General features: G+C 33.8%; 1 protein-coding gene across 3 annotated transcripts in view; it reads left to right on the forward strand.

Moving 5' to 3' along the window:
• Positions 1–18,119, forward strand: part of MIPOL1 (mirror-image polydactyly 1) — a 304,827-nt gene that overhangs the window by 129,325 nt on the left and 157,383 nt on the right. For all 3 annotated transcript variants that reach the window (XM_027111099.1, XM_027111097.1, XM_027111098.1), the window contains exon 10: positions 16,454–16,561. In XM_027111099.1, the coding sequence (XP_026966900.1) occupies positions 16,454–16,561 (108 nt within the window). The remainder of the gene's footprint in view (positions 1–16,453; positions 16,562–18,119) is intronic.

The raw sequence follows: 18,119 nt of genomic DNA on the forward strand, positions 1-18,119 counted from the left end.
CAATTCTTTTGAGTATACACCCAGAAGTGGAATTGCTAGATCATACGGTAATTCTATTTTTACTTTTTTTTAAGAAACTGTCATACTGTTATCCATAGTGGCTGCATCATTTTACATTCCCGTCAGCAGTGCACAAGGCTTCCAATTTCCATATACTTACTGACACTTGTTTTCTGGGTTTTTTGTTTTATAATAGCCACCCTAATAGGTGTAAGGTAGTATATTAGGTGGTTTTGATTTGTATTTCCATAATGATTAGTAAGGGTGAACATCTTTTCATATGTTTATTGGCCATTTTTATATCTTCTTTGGAGAAATGTCTATTCAAGTTCTTTGCCCACTTTTTAATCAGGTTTGGTGTTTTTGTTTTTGAGTTATATGAGTTATTTATGTATTCTAGATAGTAACCTTTACCACGTATGTGATTTACAGATATTTTCACCTGTTCCATGGGAGGCATTTTCAGTCTGTTGATTGTGTTCTTTGATGCACAAAAGTTCTTAATTTTGGTGTCCAATTTATCTGTTTTGTCTTTTGTTGCCTGTGCTTTTGGTGTCATATCCAGGAAGTCATTGACAAACCCAGTATCCTGAACTTTTTCCCTTATGTTTTCTTCTTGAAGTTGTATAGCTTTACCTCTTACATTTATTTAGTTCTTTGATCCATTTTAAGTTAATTTTGTATATGGTGTAAAGTAGAGGTCCAGCTTCATTATTCTGCATGTGTATATCCAGTTTTCTCAGCACCATTTCTTGAAAAGACTGTCTTTTCCTCCATTGGATGGTCTTGGTAACCTTGGGAAAAAAATTTTCACCATGTATACAAGGGTTTATTTCAAGGCTTTCTATTCTAATCCATTGACCTACATGTCTGTCTTTATGCCAATGCCACACTCTTTTGATTATTCTGGCTTTGTAATAAGTTTTGAAATCAGGAAGTGTGAAGCCTCCATGTTATTGTTATGTTTTCTTGGTGGAGTAAGCATTTTATCATATATTGTCTTTATTTGTCTTTTGTACCAGGTTTTGACAAAGTCTGTTTTGCTCGATGTTAGTATAGCCACCCCTGCTCTCCGTTTGCTACCATTTGCATGGAATATCTTTTTCAACCCATGCATGTCTTTAGATCTAAAGTTAGTCTCTTGTAGACAGCATATAGTTGGATTCTGGCTTTTTAATCCATTCTGCCAATCTTTGTCTTTTGATTCAGGAATTTAGTCTAGTTACATTTCAAGTAATAACTGATAGAAAAGGACTTACTATTGCCATTTTATTCATTGTTTTTGGTACATCTTATAGCTTCTTTGTCTCTCATTTCAGCCCTTACTGCCTTCCTTGGTTTTCAGTTGATTTTTTATAGTGTTGTGCTTTGATTCCCTTCTGACTTCCTTTTGTGTATATTCTGTAAGTATTTTCTTTGTGGTTACCATGAAGAAACATAAAATATCCTAAAAGTTATAACAATCTGTTTTAAACTGATAACTTTAATCACATAAAATACTATACTCCTTTAAAGCTCTATTCCCCCCACTTTATGTTATTGTTGTCACAGATTACATCTTTATATATTATGTACTCATTAACATAGATTTCTAAGTATCCTATGCTTTTGTCTTTAAATCCTATAAAAGAATAAAAAGTGGGGTGACAAACCAAAATTACAGTAATAAAGATTTTTTATATTTGTATACTTAACTTTACTGGGTAACTTTTGTATTTTAACATGGCTTTTAGCTATTCTGTACTGTCCTTTCATTTGAACTCAAAGGACTCTCTTTAGCATTTTTTGTTAGAGCAGATTTAATGTTAATGAACTTCCTCAGGTTTTGTTTATCTGAGAATGTCTTAATTTTGCCGTCATTTTTGAAGGATATTTTTGCCAGATATGAAATCCTCATTTGACAGGGTTGTTTGTTTGTTTGTTTCATTCAGCAATTTAAATATATCATCCCACTGCCTTCTAGCCTGCAGAGTGTCTCCTGAGAAATCAATTGATAATTGTATTGAGGATTCCTTGTACATGAACAGTTGCATTTCTCTTGCTGCTTTCAAGATTATCTGTCTTTGACTTTCAACAGTTTGATTATAATGTATCTTGGTACAAGTCTCTTTATATTTATCCTACTTGGAGGTAATTGAGTTTCGTGTATTTTTATATCCTGTGTTTCCTCAAATTTGGGAGGTTTTCAGCCATTATTTCTTTAAATAAGCTCTCTATCCTCTTTCTCTCTCTCTTCACTTTCTTTGAATTTTCATAATGTGTATATTAGTCCACTTGATAGAACCATAAGTCCCTTAGGCTCTATTTACTTTTCTTTATTATTTTTTATTTTTTCCTCAGACACTATAATTTCAAACTATCTTTGTTCAGGTTTACTGATTCTTTTTGCTTGTTTGAGTCTGCTGTTGAACCACCCTAGTGAATTTTTCAATTCAGATATTGTGTTTTCCAGCCCCAAATATCTGTTAGGTTCTTTTTAAAAATAATTCTTTTATTTTGTTTATATCCTCATTTTGTTCATGTGTTGTTTTCCTGATACTGTTTAGTTTTCTGTTCATGTTCTCCTTTAGCTCATTGATCATACTTAAGACAGTGGTTTAAACTCTTTGTCCAGTAAGTTTGAGAACTGTGTTTCTTTAAGATTGGTTTCTGTGGATTTATTTTGTTCTTTCAGATAGGCTGTAATTCCCTGTTTCTTTGTATGCCTTCTGATTTTTTTGTTGAAAATTGGGCATTTGAAATAATACCCACATCTCGCATTCTCTGTAGACTGGCTCTGTGCAGAAGACTTTCACTAATCAGCCTGCTCTGATGACTGAAGATCCTCTTGAGCCTTTTCTGGAGATGTATCTTCCCTGGGCCCATGTGTGCACTTTTATTCCAATTCTTCTGTATACTTGTCTGCTTTTAAATGTCTTATTTCTCTTAGAGTCTCACACTTGCTTCTTCACAAAGCCTTTGGTATGTATGGTAGTCCTCTGCTAATAATCTCTTGACTCCAGACAGCACGGCTCTACAGTTCCCCCATAGCTCTCAATCACTGCGGCATTCACTACAGCTTTTGGTAACCTCCAACCTAACATCCAAACCATGCCATCGTTCCCATAAGTACTTCAGTTCAGGAAAGGCAGAAACAAGTGCCTGGGGCAGCCCCTAGACAGACCAGTATGTTGGAAACAAGTGCCTCTCTTTTGTTCCATCCAAAGGAGGAACTGAGAATTGGGTAGCCTCCTCCCAACTGACATCACTATGATGTGCCATGGAGACAGTCCAGGAGGAGCAAGTAAAAATGCTTCAAATTTTCCTACCAATTTGAAGAGTGTCAAATTGGTTGGGGGTTTATTTGGTTGCTGCTGATCCTTAAGTGTTTTCTAGAATTCCCACGAAGCTTTAATCCATATGCTATTTACTTTTTTTTCCATTGGGGAGCTAGGGCCTGGAGCTTGTTTGTCCACCATCTTGCAGGTGTCATTCTCCTCATTGTGGTTTTGATTTACATTTCCCTAATGGCTAATGATGTTGACTACCTTTTGTGCTTATTGGCCATTTGTTTATGTACTTTAAAGAAATGTCTATTTTGGTCCTTTGCCCATTGTTTGGTTATGTTGTTATTCTTCTTTTTATTATTGAGTAGTAAGAGTTCTTTATATGTTGTAGATACAAGGTTTTTTTTTAAATCAGATGTATCATTTATGAAATATTTTTCCCTTTCTGTGGGTAATCTTTTCACTTCTTAATGATGTCATATGCAACACAAAAGTTTTTCAGTGTGATGAAGTCCCATTTATTTTTTTCTTTTGTCACTTGAAGGCTTAGAAAGTTATGCCGAAGCCAACGTCACTAAGATTTACTCCTGTTTTTTCCTAAGATTTTTATAGTTTTATCTCTTACATTTAGATCTGTTATCAAATTTAAGTTAATTTTTCTGTATGTCCTAAGAAAGTTGTCTAACTTCATTCTTTTGCTTGTGATACTCTTGATTTTTGACCAAGGCATCAGGTCAGTCCACTGGAGAAAGGTATATATTTACAACAATAGTGGTGGAACAGCTGGGTGTCAGTATAGAATTAAAAGGAAACTCGACTCTTCCCTCACACCATACTCAAAAATGAAGTCAAGGTGGATTATAGACCTAAATAAGAAAGCTTAAACCTTAAAGATGTTGTAAGAAACCATGGGTAAATATCTTTATTATATTGAGTTAGGCAAGGATTTCAGAAAGGACAGAAATAGCTCCAACCATAACAAAAAAATTGATAAATTTGACTTTAACAAAATTAAAACTAATGCTTGTCAAAAACCAACTTTAAGAACATGAAAAGTTAAGCCATAACCTAGGAGAAAATATTTGCAATTCATGTATCTGACACAGGGCTTGCATTAAGTATATTTAAATAATTCCCACAAATTGATAATAAAAAGAAACAACCCAAGAAAAAAATTGGCCAAAGACTGGAAAAAAAACTTCACAAATGTCCGATGAACACATGAAAAGATTACTATAACTTGTGAATGGGGAAACACAAATTTAAATGTAATACCATATCACATGCACTGTGGCATCTGAAATTAAAAAGACCAACAACAGCAAATGTTGGCGAGGATGTGCAGCAACTGAAACTCTGATCCATTGCTAATGGGAATGTAAAATGGTACAACCGGATTTGAAAACTGCTTGACAGTTTCTTACACACTTGAGCAATATCTACTTCATGACCTTGCAATTCCATTTATAGGTATTTACCCAAGGAAAATGAAAACATATACATGCTGTAGGAATTTTAGAGCAATGTTTATAGGAGCTCATTCATAATATCCAAATACCAAAAACAACTCAACTGTCATTTCTTTAGTGGGAATATGGACAAATTATGGTATATTCATACAGTGGAATATTATTTTGCCTGAAAAGAATGAACCACTCATGCACAGAAAAACATAGATGAATCTCAAATACATATGTTGATTGAAAAAAGTCAAAGGATTACAACTTAAAGGTTTCATTGTTTTTTTGGTTTTTTTTAAAGAAGATGTTGGGGATAGGAGTTTATTAATTAATTTATTTTTGCTGTGTTGGGTTTTCATTTCTGTGCAAGGGCTTTCTCTAGTTGTGGCAAGCGGGGGCCACTCTTCATTGCGGTGCACGGGCCTCTCACTATTGCGGCCTCAGACTCCAGATGCGCAGGCTCAGTAGTTGTGGCTCACGGGCCTAGTTGCTCCATGGCATGTGGGATCCTCCCAGACCAGGGCTCGAACCCTTGTCCCCTGCATTAGCAGGCAGATTCTCAACCACTGCGCCACCAGGGAAGCCCCATTGTCTTTTTTGAAGTTAAAGAACAAGTGAAATAATTCACGAAATTACAAATCAGAACAATGGTAGCCTATGGCTATGGGGGCAGATTGGAAGCACCAAGTCCTTTCTGGTGTGATGGAAATATTATATATCATCATCAAAACATTTTGCATATTTCTATATTTAAAAATTAGTTATTTTTAAGTATAATGTTTTCAGATTTCTATATTCTTATGCTGCATTTATGCTTATTAATACAGTATATGATAGCCTAAATATTGTCTAGTGGCACATGCCTATAATTTTACAAGGAAATTAATATGAAAAATAAGATTTCTTTAAACAAAATTCACATCATTTATTTATTAAGCATGCATTATATAGCTTCAGCAAACTGTGTGCTGGATTTGTCCCTGGGATTGTAGGTGGATGTGACCAAGAATGCTAAGCAGATGGTTGCAGATGAGAACATAAAGGAAGGGCAGTGAGTCCATAGAAGCAAGGAGGGAATGGTATTCCTCAGGAGGGCTTCCCAGTGGAAAGATGGGGTCTGGTGATGTGTGGATAAGTCATATATATATATATATAAAAACTTGTGCAAAGGCATGAAAGTTGAAAGTTGAAAGGCATAGTCATATTTTGGGGACTATGGATAATTTATCATGTCTGAACTAGAGCAAGTGTATAATTAAGGAGGAATGAGAAAATATGAAATGGGTCTGGCTCACGAAACGCCACTGTCATTCTCCAAAACTTAACTCTGTAAGCAGTGAGAAAACTAATAAAGTATATCAAGATAGGGTAGATAAGAGTTAGTGTGATCAGAATTGTATTTTAGAAATAGCTTTTTGGAGTATTTATTCGCTCTGAGATGCAACCTGAAAACACGTGTGCATACACATACACATACACATTCTTTTTTAAAATTCCCCTGATTATATTGTTTTGCAGCCAGCTTTGAGAACTACCAAAATAGAGGATAGTTTGTAAGGGCTTCAGACTGAAGCCATGACACTTGCCAGTTAATGAGAAACTTAGAGGCTGAATGAAAGGTATGACATAGGGGATAGAGAATAAAGCATGTTGAAGGAATAGGACTGACTCCAACTTTAGGATAAAGATAGGAGGAAGCTTAAAATGATTTTCAAGTTTAGCAAGGATGATTGGGTAAATGCCATTTATAAGCAGGGAATACATTAATGTAATAAATACATATTTAATATCACCTGTGTTTTAGGTACCTTGCTGTGGGCTCTACCTTCTTGGAGTTTACAGTTTATATGAAGGAAAAATGTATATTTTGGACATTTTCATGTGAAGACCTGATGATATCAGGTCTATTTGCATATGCATACATAAATATACATATAAATGTATATGTATAATTATGTATAAATATATGTGTGGTTTTGTATACGCATACATAAGTATATTTGTTAACATACTAATATAGGTGTAAAAATGTGTGTGTGTATATTTATGTATACATATATATGTATGTAGCTTTTATAAAGGCCTTCATTTCAAAGAAAATACTTCTAACATTAATAAAATAATAGCAATTTTTTGTTTTATAGTCCTAAAAAGAACATTATGATTTCAGATACTATGTTAGCCATAGAATGTGCAGTTAAAAGGTGAGAAGTAATTGCCAAGGTGGATTTTATTAATTTAGCTTAGACTTGATTAGGTCTGAATGAACTGACTTAAATGTAGTAATCCTGTGTACTGGCTAGTTCATATTCCACTCTGATCTATGTTGTGTACTTCGTTATATCAGATTTATGTACTACTTTAAAAATTAACTGTATCTCTAAATGCTCGAAGTTCAAATTTTAAAATGTCATCATCAACTTTTTCTGTAGTTCTAGCTATTTCCATTGCTTTTACTATTTTCCTATGTGTGTTCCTTATAAATGTTGTTGATAAACAATGATTCTGCCTGAATTTGAATCCTACTTATTAGTTGCATGACTTTAAAGAAGGTATGTATTACTCTCTGCTTCTGCTTCCTTCTCTACCAAACAGGCCAATATCTAATTCATAGGGTCCACATGAAGATTGAGTGATTTAATACATGTAAAGTTCTTAGAACAGGGCGTGGCACATACTAATTTCTCACTGAGAGTCGATTGACTATCATTAATCATATTTGTTAACCTTTATTTTGAAACAGAGATGTAAACCATGATTTTTTAAATGAATAGCTTTTTTATGAATACTAATGTAATAATCTTAAACAGTATTACAAAAATAGTATTTTAATAGCATAGCATACTAAACAAGTACATACATGCTGACACCTTTTAAAATAATTGTCATGTTTACTAATAATACTTTTACTATGTGATTTAAAATGTTTCTTTAATCTTTTTTGAACAATTTAATTGTTTAAAATGAATATTAGGGCTTCCCTGGTGGCGTAGTGGTTGAGAGTCCGCCTGCCGATGCAGGGGACATGGGTTTGTGCCCCGGTCCGGGAAAATCCCGCATGCCATGGAGCAGCTGGGCCCGTGAGCCATGGCCGCTGAGCCTGCGCGTCCAGAGCCTGTGCTCCGCAACGGGAGAGGCCACAACAGTGAGAGGCCCGCGTACTACAAAAAAAAAAAAAAAATATATTAATTACTATATTTGTTATTAAATTCTTAGTTATTTACTTTCATGTGGTATTTTCGAAATGGTATATGTAAATATAATTAAGATATCATATATATAAATATGTAGAAACGTTTTATTTTCTGGCATGTTGCCTGGTAAGTGGTGGTATAATATTGCCTAGTGCATGCTCGATGAGTGTTTACTAAATAATCTATGTTTTGTCTGTGTGTACATGTGCACGCACACTCACACATGTGTGTATCAGCTGTAGCATATGTGTTTTCAGAGACTCATTCATATAATTATTGTTTTTCTTTTTTAATCTTTGGTTTTTTTAGACTTCAGTATTGTATAAATTATTCATTTAACCAAGTTGTTGATATTTTGCCAGGGCTTTGAAGAAACAAGTTACCGTTTTGAATTTGGAAACTCTTTATTCCAAGTTATTGTAATGTGAGAAAAACATTCTATTTATTATTTTTAAATCTAAAATCAAGTGATTTTTTAAAATTCTTCTAAACGAAAAGGAAAAAAACTTATATAATCCTAAGTGCTTCCAAATGTCTGCAGTTCAAAGTACATAATTTACATTGACACCAAAGTTTAGTTTCTGTTTTGACTGGAAGAGTCTGGTATTATTTTTTGTCTGCAAAGGAAAGAGTTGTATAGCATCCAAGTGGGAAGATGTTTGATTGTAACGCAATCAACATGATTTGTGACTGAAAGGAGATTGTACAGGAGGAGAAACAGCAGCTGTTAAAAACCTAGACAATATTAGAGAGAACTTTTTGTTAAAACTTTTTTTTTTTTTGCCACCCTGTGTGGCTTGTGGGATCTTAATTCCCCAACCAGGGTTTGAACCCAGGCCCTCGGCAGTGAAAGTGCAGAGTCCTAACCACTGGACTACCAGGGAATTCCCTCTTGTTAAAAACTTAAGGCATGTTAATCTTTCAGGAAGTAAACATAAAATAAAACAGAATCATAACTATATTTTCTGCTTGATACAATTCTTCAGAATTCACAATAATGAGTAAAAGGAAATTACTAATGAAAACAGATCTTATAGTAAATATGGGTCAAATCCTTTAATAAAAATTTTCCATTAAATTTTTATATATTTTATGTGTTTAGCTCACTCATATTGTAGAATTACTTTTGTTTGTTTGCAGAGGCAAATTTAATTCTTTTCTTCTTATTAGTGATCTTACAGAGCACAGAATCATGAACCTATGTGATGTTTTCACCCTACTACAACAACTGTCCATCTTTTTTATCTATATGCCCCACTCATTTACTCCTCCTTATTATTATCTTTCAGGGAATCCCAGACATAATGTCTTTTTTATCTATAACTTCTATTGTGTATCTCTTAAAGATGTGGACAGTTGTTTAAAACATAACTACAGTACCATTATCATACCAAAAATATTAACAAACAGTTCTTTAATATTGTGAAATATCCAATTAGTTTTCAAATTCCAATGATCTCATAAATATCCTAACGTTTTCTCTTTGTTTTGAATCTGTATCTAAATAGGAATCACACATTGCAAATGATTGAATTGACTCTTAAGCCTTTTTAAAATTTATAGATTCCCTTCTGTCTCTTTTTTCCCTTGGAATTTATTTTTTTAAACAAAGTATGTCAATTGTAGCATTTCCCAGTTTATTCATTGCATCTCTGTAGTATCATTTAACATGTTCCTCTCTTCTGTCTTTTGTAAGTATGGTGATTTGATCTAGAGGCTTGATCAGATTTAGATTAGTTTGTATTAGCAAGACTATTTTACATGTGGTTTGTGTTGTTTCATCTGGAAACATATGTCGGTTTGTGAAAAAACTATGTTGTTAACAGATCTCAGTGCCTAGATCTCTTAGTATATTAATCTGATGCTTAGATTGTCTTGTCTTTAGCTAGTGGGGGAGATTTTCAGTTTAGTTCATGAGTCCTCTCTGAGTTTCTTTGGTACTTCCTTAGTTTTGATAGTTAATACAAAACTTCCACCAAGAACATATGTTCTTGGATCACATTGTACATTTCTTGTCCTAGTCTTGGAGTCAACAATATATCCATGAAGTTCTTTATTTTTAGTAAGAAATCGTACTTGGAACCCACAGTGTAGGTGCTAGGAGTACTCATTGCTACTGGGTCTCCTATTGTTTCTAGCCTTTTTCAATGGACAAACAACACACACACACACACAGTTTTTAAAGGCAAAACTTTGTATCTTCATATTTATACTTCCAACTCAAGTTCTGAACTAAAGTGTTTTTAGTTAACTTTTTATCTGTATGTTTTGTCTCTTATGGTGAGAATCCTAGTTCTCAAGGACACTGACAATATACAGGTAGCATTTACTTAAGTTCAATTTGAGTATTAAAAATTTTTAAGTACAAAAAATAAAACCTCCTAGGTCTTAATTCACACATTAGAACTTTCAAGAACATTAATGTTTGGCAGAATATGAACACAGAAGATACTGTGTTACTATTAATTGTGTCAGTTTAAAACGAAGCTGTCTGAAACTATAGAATAAATTATATATTACTTAATTTAGGGACATTCTTCTTCCATAGCATTTGTCTTGTTTCTTTTCATTCATTAAATTATGGAAAATCATTTAACACCTCAAAGTGTGGCACTTTGGGACAGTTTGCCACGTTGAGTGGTCCCTGGGCCTTATCTTCTGTCCCTCTTGTACCGCATGGCCATGGAAACTGAGCCCAACTATGCAATGTAGATAAATGTCCTCATCACAAAAATAGATTTATTAAGCTATATTTATCTCTTTGGTTACAGTATTTCATATAAAAATTGGCCTGCGAGTACCCTCCCCCCGATCTTTTCAGAAGGAATGAAAGAGAAAATCTGTGAAGATTAAAAATGAAGAGGAAGCCAAAAACAAAAAAGGAAACCTAAAGAGTTACAAACATATCAGTTAACTAGGAATATAAGACCAGATATAGATCCCAAGGGCTAGGAACTTGGATTTTATTGCCCTTAAAAGGAATGATGATGGGAATTGAGGTGGGAACTGAATGGAGACCCTTGCGTGTATATCCAGAACCATATAAAGAACAACTCTTTAGTATAAGGGAATCTAGGAAAAATAGACAACTTACTGGTTTAGGAAAGGGACAAGGAAATTTGTCTTTGGTCATGACTGAGCAAAGGGGGACAATTATACTGAGAAATCAAAGGGCTGGACACTAAATATAATAACCATCATGGTGAGGATTCACAAACTAAGACATTAACATAAAAACCTGTCCTAGGGACTTCCTTGGTGGTTAAGAACCCACCTGCCAATGCAGGAGACATGGGTTCGAGCCCAGTCCAGGAAGATCCCACATGCTGCAAAGCAACTAAGCCCATGCTCCACAACTACTGAGCCTGCGCTCTAGAGCCCACGAGCCACAACTACTGAGCCTGCGAGCCACAACTGCTGAAGCCCGCTCACCTAGAGCCCGTGCTCCACAATAAGAGAAGCCACCGCAGTGAGAAGCCTGCGCACCGCAACGAAGAGTAGCCCCCACTTGCTGCAACTAGGGTGTGTGCCCGCTCACAGCAACAAAGACCAAATGCAGCCAAAAATAAATAAATAATTTATTTTTAAAAAAGCAAAAACCTGTCCTAGATGAATAAAAACTTTGGGTCACCCCCACAAGAAGCAAATGCAAAACCAGCCTGGGCAATTCTTCCACACACAGGTTAATATAAAACTTCTACCAAAACAGGATTCTCCACATAAGAAAACAGTCCACTGTGAGACACAATTAAAAGAGACCATTAACAATTTGAGATAATAGGAAAATATGAAGGAGTATAAAATATGTGTATTTAAACAGAGAAATCATTAAGTAATACATGTAAAAAAGAGCACTGTGAAAAAAAGATGGACAGAATTGAAAAAATACAAGGAAATATCTAGAAGTGAAAACTATAGTCATTGAAATTAAAAGATAAGTAAACAGAGGAAGGGATAGACACAGCTGAAGATAGAATCAGGAATCTCAGTTCACTAATGATAGATGCTCAGAATTCACACACATACTGAGAGATTTAAAATATGAAATAGAGATTAAAAGATATGAAAGGAGGGACTTCCCTGGTGGCGCAGTGGTTAAGAATCCACCTGCCAATGCAGGGGACACAGGTTTGAGCCCTGGTCCGGGAAGATCCCACATGCCACAGAGCAGCTAAGCCCGTGTGCCATGACTACTGAGCCTGCACTCTAGAGCCCGAGCCACAACTACTGAAGTCCACGCAACTAGAGCCTGTGTTCTGCAACAAGAGAAGCCACCGCAATGAGAAGGCTGCGTACTACAACGAAGAGTAGCCCCCGCTCACCGCAACTAGAGAAAGCCCGTGCGCAGAAATGAAGACCCAACACAGCCAAAAATAAATATAAAAAAATAAATTAAAAAATAAAGATATGAAAGGAATATGAGTAAATCTAATATATGACCTATAAGGGTTTCAAAATGGGAACTAGGTAACATTTCAAAATATAATAGCTGTGAGTTTTCCAGGTTTGGGAAGCCTAGAAAGTATCCAGAAGATTAAAATAAATCCACCTGTTGACATATTGTAGAATTGAAGAACTCCAAAGTTAAACTACAGAAGATTTTAAAGCAACCATTGAGAAAAGACAAACCTATAAAAGAATGGTTATCAGACTAATAGTGACTTCACATTAGCAACAATAGATGCCAGACTGCAATGGAACAGTATCTTCAAAGTGCTGAAGATACAACTTTTGTCATAACTGTTATATCCAGTAAAGAGTGTCTCAAGAACAAAATAATCACATTTTTAGGCAGAATGTCTCACTGAGAGATCTTTTAAAAGCTGTGCTCTGAAAAGAGGAACTTGAACCCAGAAGGAAAGCTAAGATGGTTTGATAGGGGACTTCTACCAATTCTTATAAGAATAGATAATTGTATATAAACTGTTTCCAAAAATAAAATACTTTTTATGAGGCTAATCCAACCTTGATAACAAAACTGGAAAGGATAGCACAAAAAAGGAAAAATACAGGTCTGTCTCACTTAGGAACATACCAGCAATCTGATATATAAAATATTTGTAAACCAAATTAAGGTATCTATTTTTCCTACACATATACACATGTTCAAACGGATGTAACCAGTGACATCTAACAAAATTCATCTAAATGATTATATGATAGAAGCATTCCTTTTAAAGTCAGAAACAAGAAGAGAAGAATGACCACCACGTAAAGGGAATTTGGGGAGTTGCATCTTCTAAAATACATCCAAAGTCGGACTGCTGCTCACTACCATCCTAGTCTGAGCCATCTCATCTCTCTCCTGGACTACTCAGTAACCTTTATTCCAAACCCTCCAGCAGCTTTCCCACTCAGAGTAAAAGCCATTATCTGTAAGATCTCATGGCTCTTCTCACCTCATCTCCCAGTATTCTTCCCTTGCTTACTTCATTCCTGCTATTCTTCCCCCTGTTAATACTCAAGCATACCAGACAAGCTTCCACTTCAGAGCCTTTCCCGTATTGTTCCTTTTGCTTGAACCACTGCTTCCAAAGAGCTGAAGACTTACTGCTTTGTCTTCTTAGTGTCTTTATTCAAATATTGTTTTCTCAACTTAAAATTTCTCGTATTTAAAGTTACAAAAATTTCTGTACCTACTCTTTGTACTCCATGTTTCTAATCTGTTTTGCTCCGTAACATTTTCACCTTCTATTCATATTATGTATTTCACTTATTTATTTTATTGTCTCTTTTCCCATCTAGAATATGAGTTCCATGGGGACAGAGATTTTCATCTATTTTGTTAAATGCTGTATCCACCACCACTTATATAATTATGCCTAGCACAGAGTAAGTGCTTATTAACAAATATTGGTTGAATGAAAATGCACTTCAAAATAGGGGTTCCTTGGAGAAAACGATGGCAATGAGATTGGGTGAAGGAAAAATTTGTGATAAAGTTATAATGTTTTATATTTTAAAAATCTGAAAGAATTATAGCAAATTTATTTTTCATTTAGTAAATACTAGTGATCAGACAACAGTTTCTGTTGTATTATTCCCTGTCTTTTCTTTATATTTAAATGACAATTAAATTTTTAAATATAAAGATGTATAGAGACTAAATTGGTGACAATGTCAAGAAAATTTGAGATGTAAATTAAAGGGTAGGATCTTTATCTACTTTACAAATATTATGTAAAATCATAATGTGACAATAGTTAATATAGTGTAGCACTTGGTAATGAAAAAATAGTTTTATCTCTTTGCTTCAGAATAAATTTCAGGGACTTCCCTGGTTGTCCAGCAGTTAAGACTCCATGCTCCCAATGCAGGGTGCCTGGTTTTGATCCCTGGTCAGGGAACTAGATCCCACATGCATGCTGCAACTAAGAGCCTGCATGCTGCAACTAAAGATCCCACGTGCTGCAACTAAGACACAGCACAGCCAAATAAATAAATATTCAAAATAAATTTCAAAGTTAAAGAGTTTGGTTAAAAAAACAAACTAGGAAAAATTACACAGAATATGCAATTTCGGGAATACGTATAAGTCACAAACGTGTATTTGACAAGAGCATTTGTGTATGGTTTTATTCAGTTCAAAGTTATTGTTGGCTTGCCACAGCTTGATTCCCAGGTCAGTGTTAAATTTAGACTTTATGAAGAAATGAAAATAAATTCAACATTTATTTCTTGAGCAAGAGTGAGTGAATTTTTCTGTGTGTATCATGTAGAAAGAAAGAAGTTTCTATCTTTGGATCATTTCTGATTTACTTGGAAACACTAAGAAATAGGTGGTCAGAAAACTCGTGACCATGCTTTCTCACTTGACCCCTGATATTTCTATCTTCAGTCTTTCTCTCCTATATTCTTCCTCTTTCTCCTCTTTCAGCTTATAAAATTATGTATCCAGAATAAGCCCAACTCAGATGTCATCTGCTCCATGAAACATTTTTTTACTCCCACGGCCAAAATTATCTACCCTACCTTTGTAACCTTATAGGTCGTATTAAATCATTCTAAATACTTAGTATGTAATCGTTTGTATTAAAATTAATTGAAAATGTAGATGATTATTCTAATCGAGAATATGTCTAGTAGATTGTAATGCTTCTATGTCTTATTCGTTTTCATGCCTCATGATTTGTGTCTTCACTAAACACATTTGTATTTTGATTGCATTTGTGACCAGGTATTTTAATTGTTACAAACTAAAAAGGGACAAATACAAATATGTAAATCATGTGTCCCCTCCAAATAAAGTCCAAATGATGTCATCTCACAAAGGTTTTAGGCACATAATTTTTAAAAATGTCATTAGTATGTAAACATCATTACGTATATAATTTAAGTGAATATCGGGAGTTTGATAAGACGTTTTCTTTTAAAAGAATTTGTATATTACTCAGAGTTGGGAAATACTGATACAGATTGCAGAGTAATATTGAGGTCAGAGGCAGAAATCATCATTAGAGCACTAAAAAATGCCAGTTTGGATTATGACTGCATCTTGATTTTGTATCATAATAATGATTTTTAATTCATTACGACAGTTAACCATTTGTCAGGTAATGTAGAAGTAACTTTGTCTAGACTTGAATCAGTATGTGTACTTACTTATCGGTTGTTAAATATCCTAATTCAAAAATAGATAAATTAAGGAGTGTTTTTTTAATATTTTACTGAACGATAGATTTAGTACTTTATTCCTTTGCCAATAACCCTTGTATCTTCATATGGTCCTGATATGCAGCATGTCAGTTTATATTCTGTACAATTATTGTGTAAAATGTTTCATATATTTATATTAAGATTTTGTTTTCAAGTGGCATGACATTTCAATGATTTTTTGAACATAGATGCTTCTATTAGCCCATTTATGCTTTTGTTTATAATTTCTTTTTTACTTACATTTTTATATATTACCAGTAGGTCAAAATGTCATTTCACGTCTTTGTTATCCCTTGTTTTACTTAAAAGTAAGGTTTAGTCAAAATAGGAATTAAAAACACTTGTTTCCTTAGTTGTTTCCTAGTCATGTAGCACTCTGGCTGTTATTTTTTCTCTACTCAACTGTTTCTTTATATATTTCAAAAAATCTGAAAAATCTCATATATTTTTTTATTTTAAAAAATTAATAAGAAGTCATCACAAATATCATATTGTACTTTATTTAGAACCTATTGTGATTTTTAGAAGTATACTTTTATTCAGCCAGCAGATACATAGTGAAAGCCATTTGGCTAATGAAGAAAATAATTTTAAATATAGTTTGATCTTAATTGTATAAGAAATAAGTATTTTTCTAATTTATATGGTAGTATTTAGATTAATAAAAGTCAAACTGAAAATTGCAATTGAATTTGCCAGAGTATTATAAACAATATTATTTTGTTCATATTCAACATTACTTTTAACTTACTATTCTTATTGCAAAGGATACTCTGTCTTTTAGAGAATACAATGGTATTATTTACATTAATTCATGTGGGTTGGTGAAAAAAATGCTATAACTCCTTTACTTAATGGGATTCTTCCCCTGTGGCAGTGCAAACGGCTAGAGCAGGAGCTTCATCATCTGAAAGAGCAGAACCAGACTTCAGCAAACAACATGAGACATCTGACTGCTGAAAACAATCAAGAACGTGCTCTGAAGGTAAATCTCCATTCCTTCTTGCAGGCAAATTAAGGTTGTAAGCCCTGGTGCCAGCTTTCTGTGCTGCATATATCAGTTGTGTACATTTCAGCAGAAGTGAGCTGTGGTGTTTGCCAACAACCCGTTCTTTAAACACAGATACAGCACCCTTCTGTTATGGTATTATTTTATCTCGTGTATGTGTACATGAAAACAACATATTTTCTGAATTTCAAGTGGTGGTATAATAATAACTTTAGGTTTATGTTCATTCTGTTTCTGATTTCAAAATATGTTGTTACCTTCTGTAGTTAATAAAAAGTGGCCACCCTGAAAGAAAAGAAATTAAATAATGGGCTTTTTCTTTGCATCAATATTTATTACAATAGTTTTCTAAATGACTTGTAATATTAGTAACGCACAGAACTGACACTCCTTGAAAGGTATGTGAATATGTTTGGGAATTGAAAGAGTACTTAAAATGTTACTTACATCAAAAAAAGAGGAAGAAAATATATTCTACTAGAACTTGTAACAAGTAAAGAGTACATATCATGACAAAAGTTCTGTTTCATTTTAATATAGATCCTGTAATTATGAAAAAGGACATTATTTCAATTCTACTAATTATCTTTTCTTCTTAAGATACTTTTCATTCTCTTTTTTTGTCTTTGCCCCAGTTCCTAGCATAGTGCCTGTGACATAGTAGGGGTCCCTGCCCTCAAGGTGCTTATGCTCTCATTAATGGGTTAAAAATAAAACATAACATATCCACAGGAAACATAAAAGATTCATCATTGTTGTTATTGTACAGTTAAAAAAAGGTGTGCTATCAAGAGGATTGTATTGTACTTTGTTGTCTTAAATTCATTTTTTGCTGCAGATTATGAAAAAAATATGTCATTAGCAGGGTAAGTCATTAAGCCAGAATCATCTACCAATGTTGAGAAAAATGGTGACATTTTGATGTGGAAGTAATTTTAACCTGTTTACAAAGTATGAGATACGGTTGAAGTCAGATTTTTCTACAAAATGTATTTAGCTTCATTTTGAAATTCTCAGTGGTGGGTGTGTAATAACTTTGCTATTATTCTTTAATGCACTTTCTCTTTATTTCTCTTGAATTTATATATAGACCAGAACAATAAATGGGAAAGAAAAGAATTGCTGTGATTATTTTTCAGTTACCCTGAGGAATTTACTATTGTATGAGTAAAATTAAGTATATAATTATTTAGATGTATATTTGCAAATCAAAGGTAACATAATCTTTTAAAGACAGCTTCCATTATGAGTGCTAATTTATTACCAGCATTAGGGGACAGATATTATGTGCTTTATATGTTATGGCTATTACTATTTAAAATAGAACCTAAAATGAAAATTCTAGGTTAAGTTATGTAATAATTGCATAGTCTTTATTCTGGCATTTTTGGTTGTGTATTTACGTTAACTTGAATTAAGTGGCAGCTGCTATTTATGAAGAGAAAAAGATGCATATTCCTAAGAGATTATTAAAATTAGAAGGCAAACTGTAGACCAAAAGAAACCTGGAGGTTAACATAAGTAGTACTATTAT

The sequence above is a fragment of the Aethalodelphis obliquidens genome, unplaced genomic scaffold, assembly GCF_003676395.1.
Source record: "Aethalodelphis obliquidens isolate GAN/ISIS:26980383/991018 unplaced genomic scaffold, ASM367639v1 scaffold10, whole genome shotgun sequence".
Taxonomy (NCBI): Eukaryota; Metazoa; Chordata; class Mammalia; order Artiodactyla; family Delphinidae; genus Aethalodelphis; species Aethalodelphis obliquidens.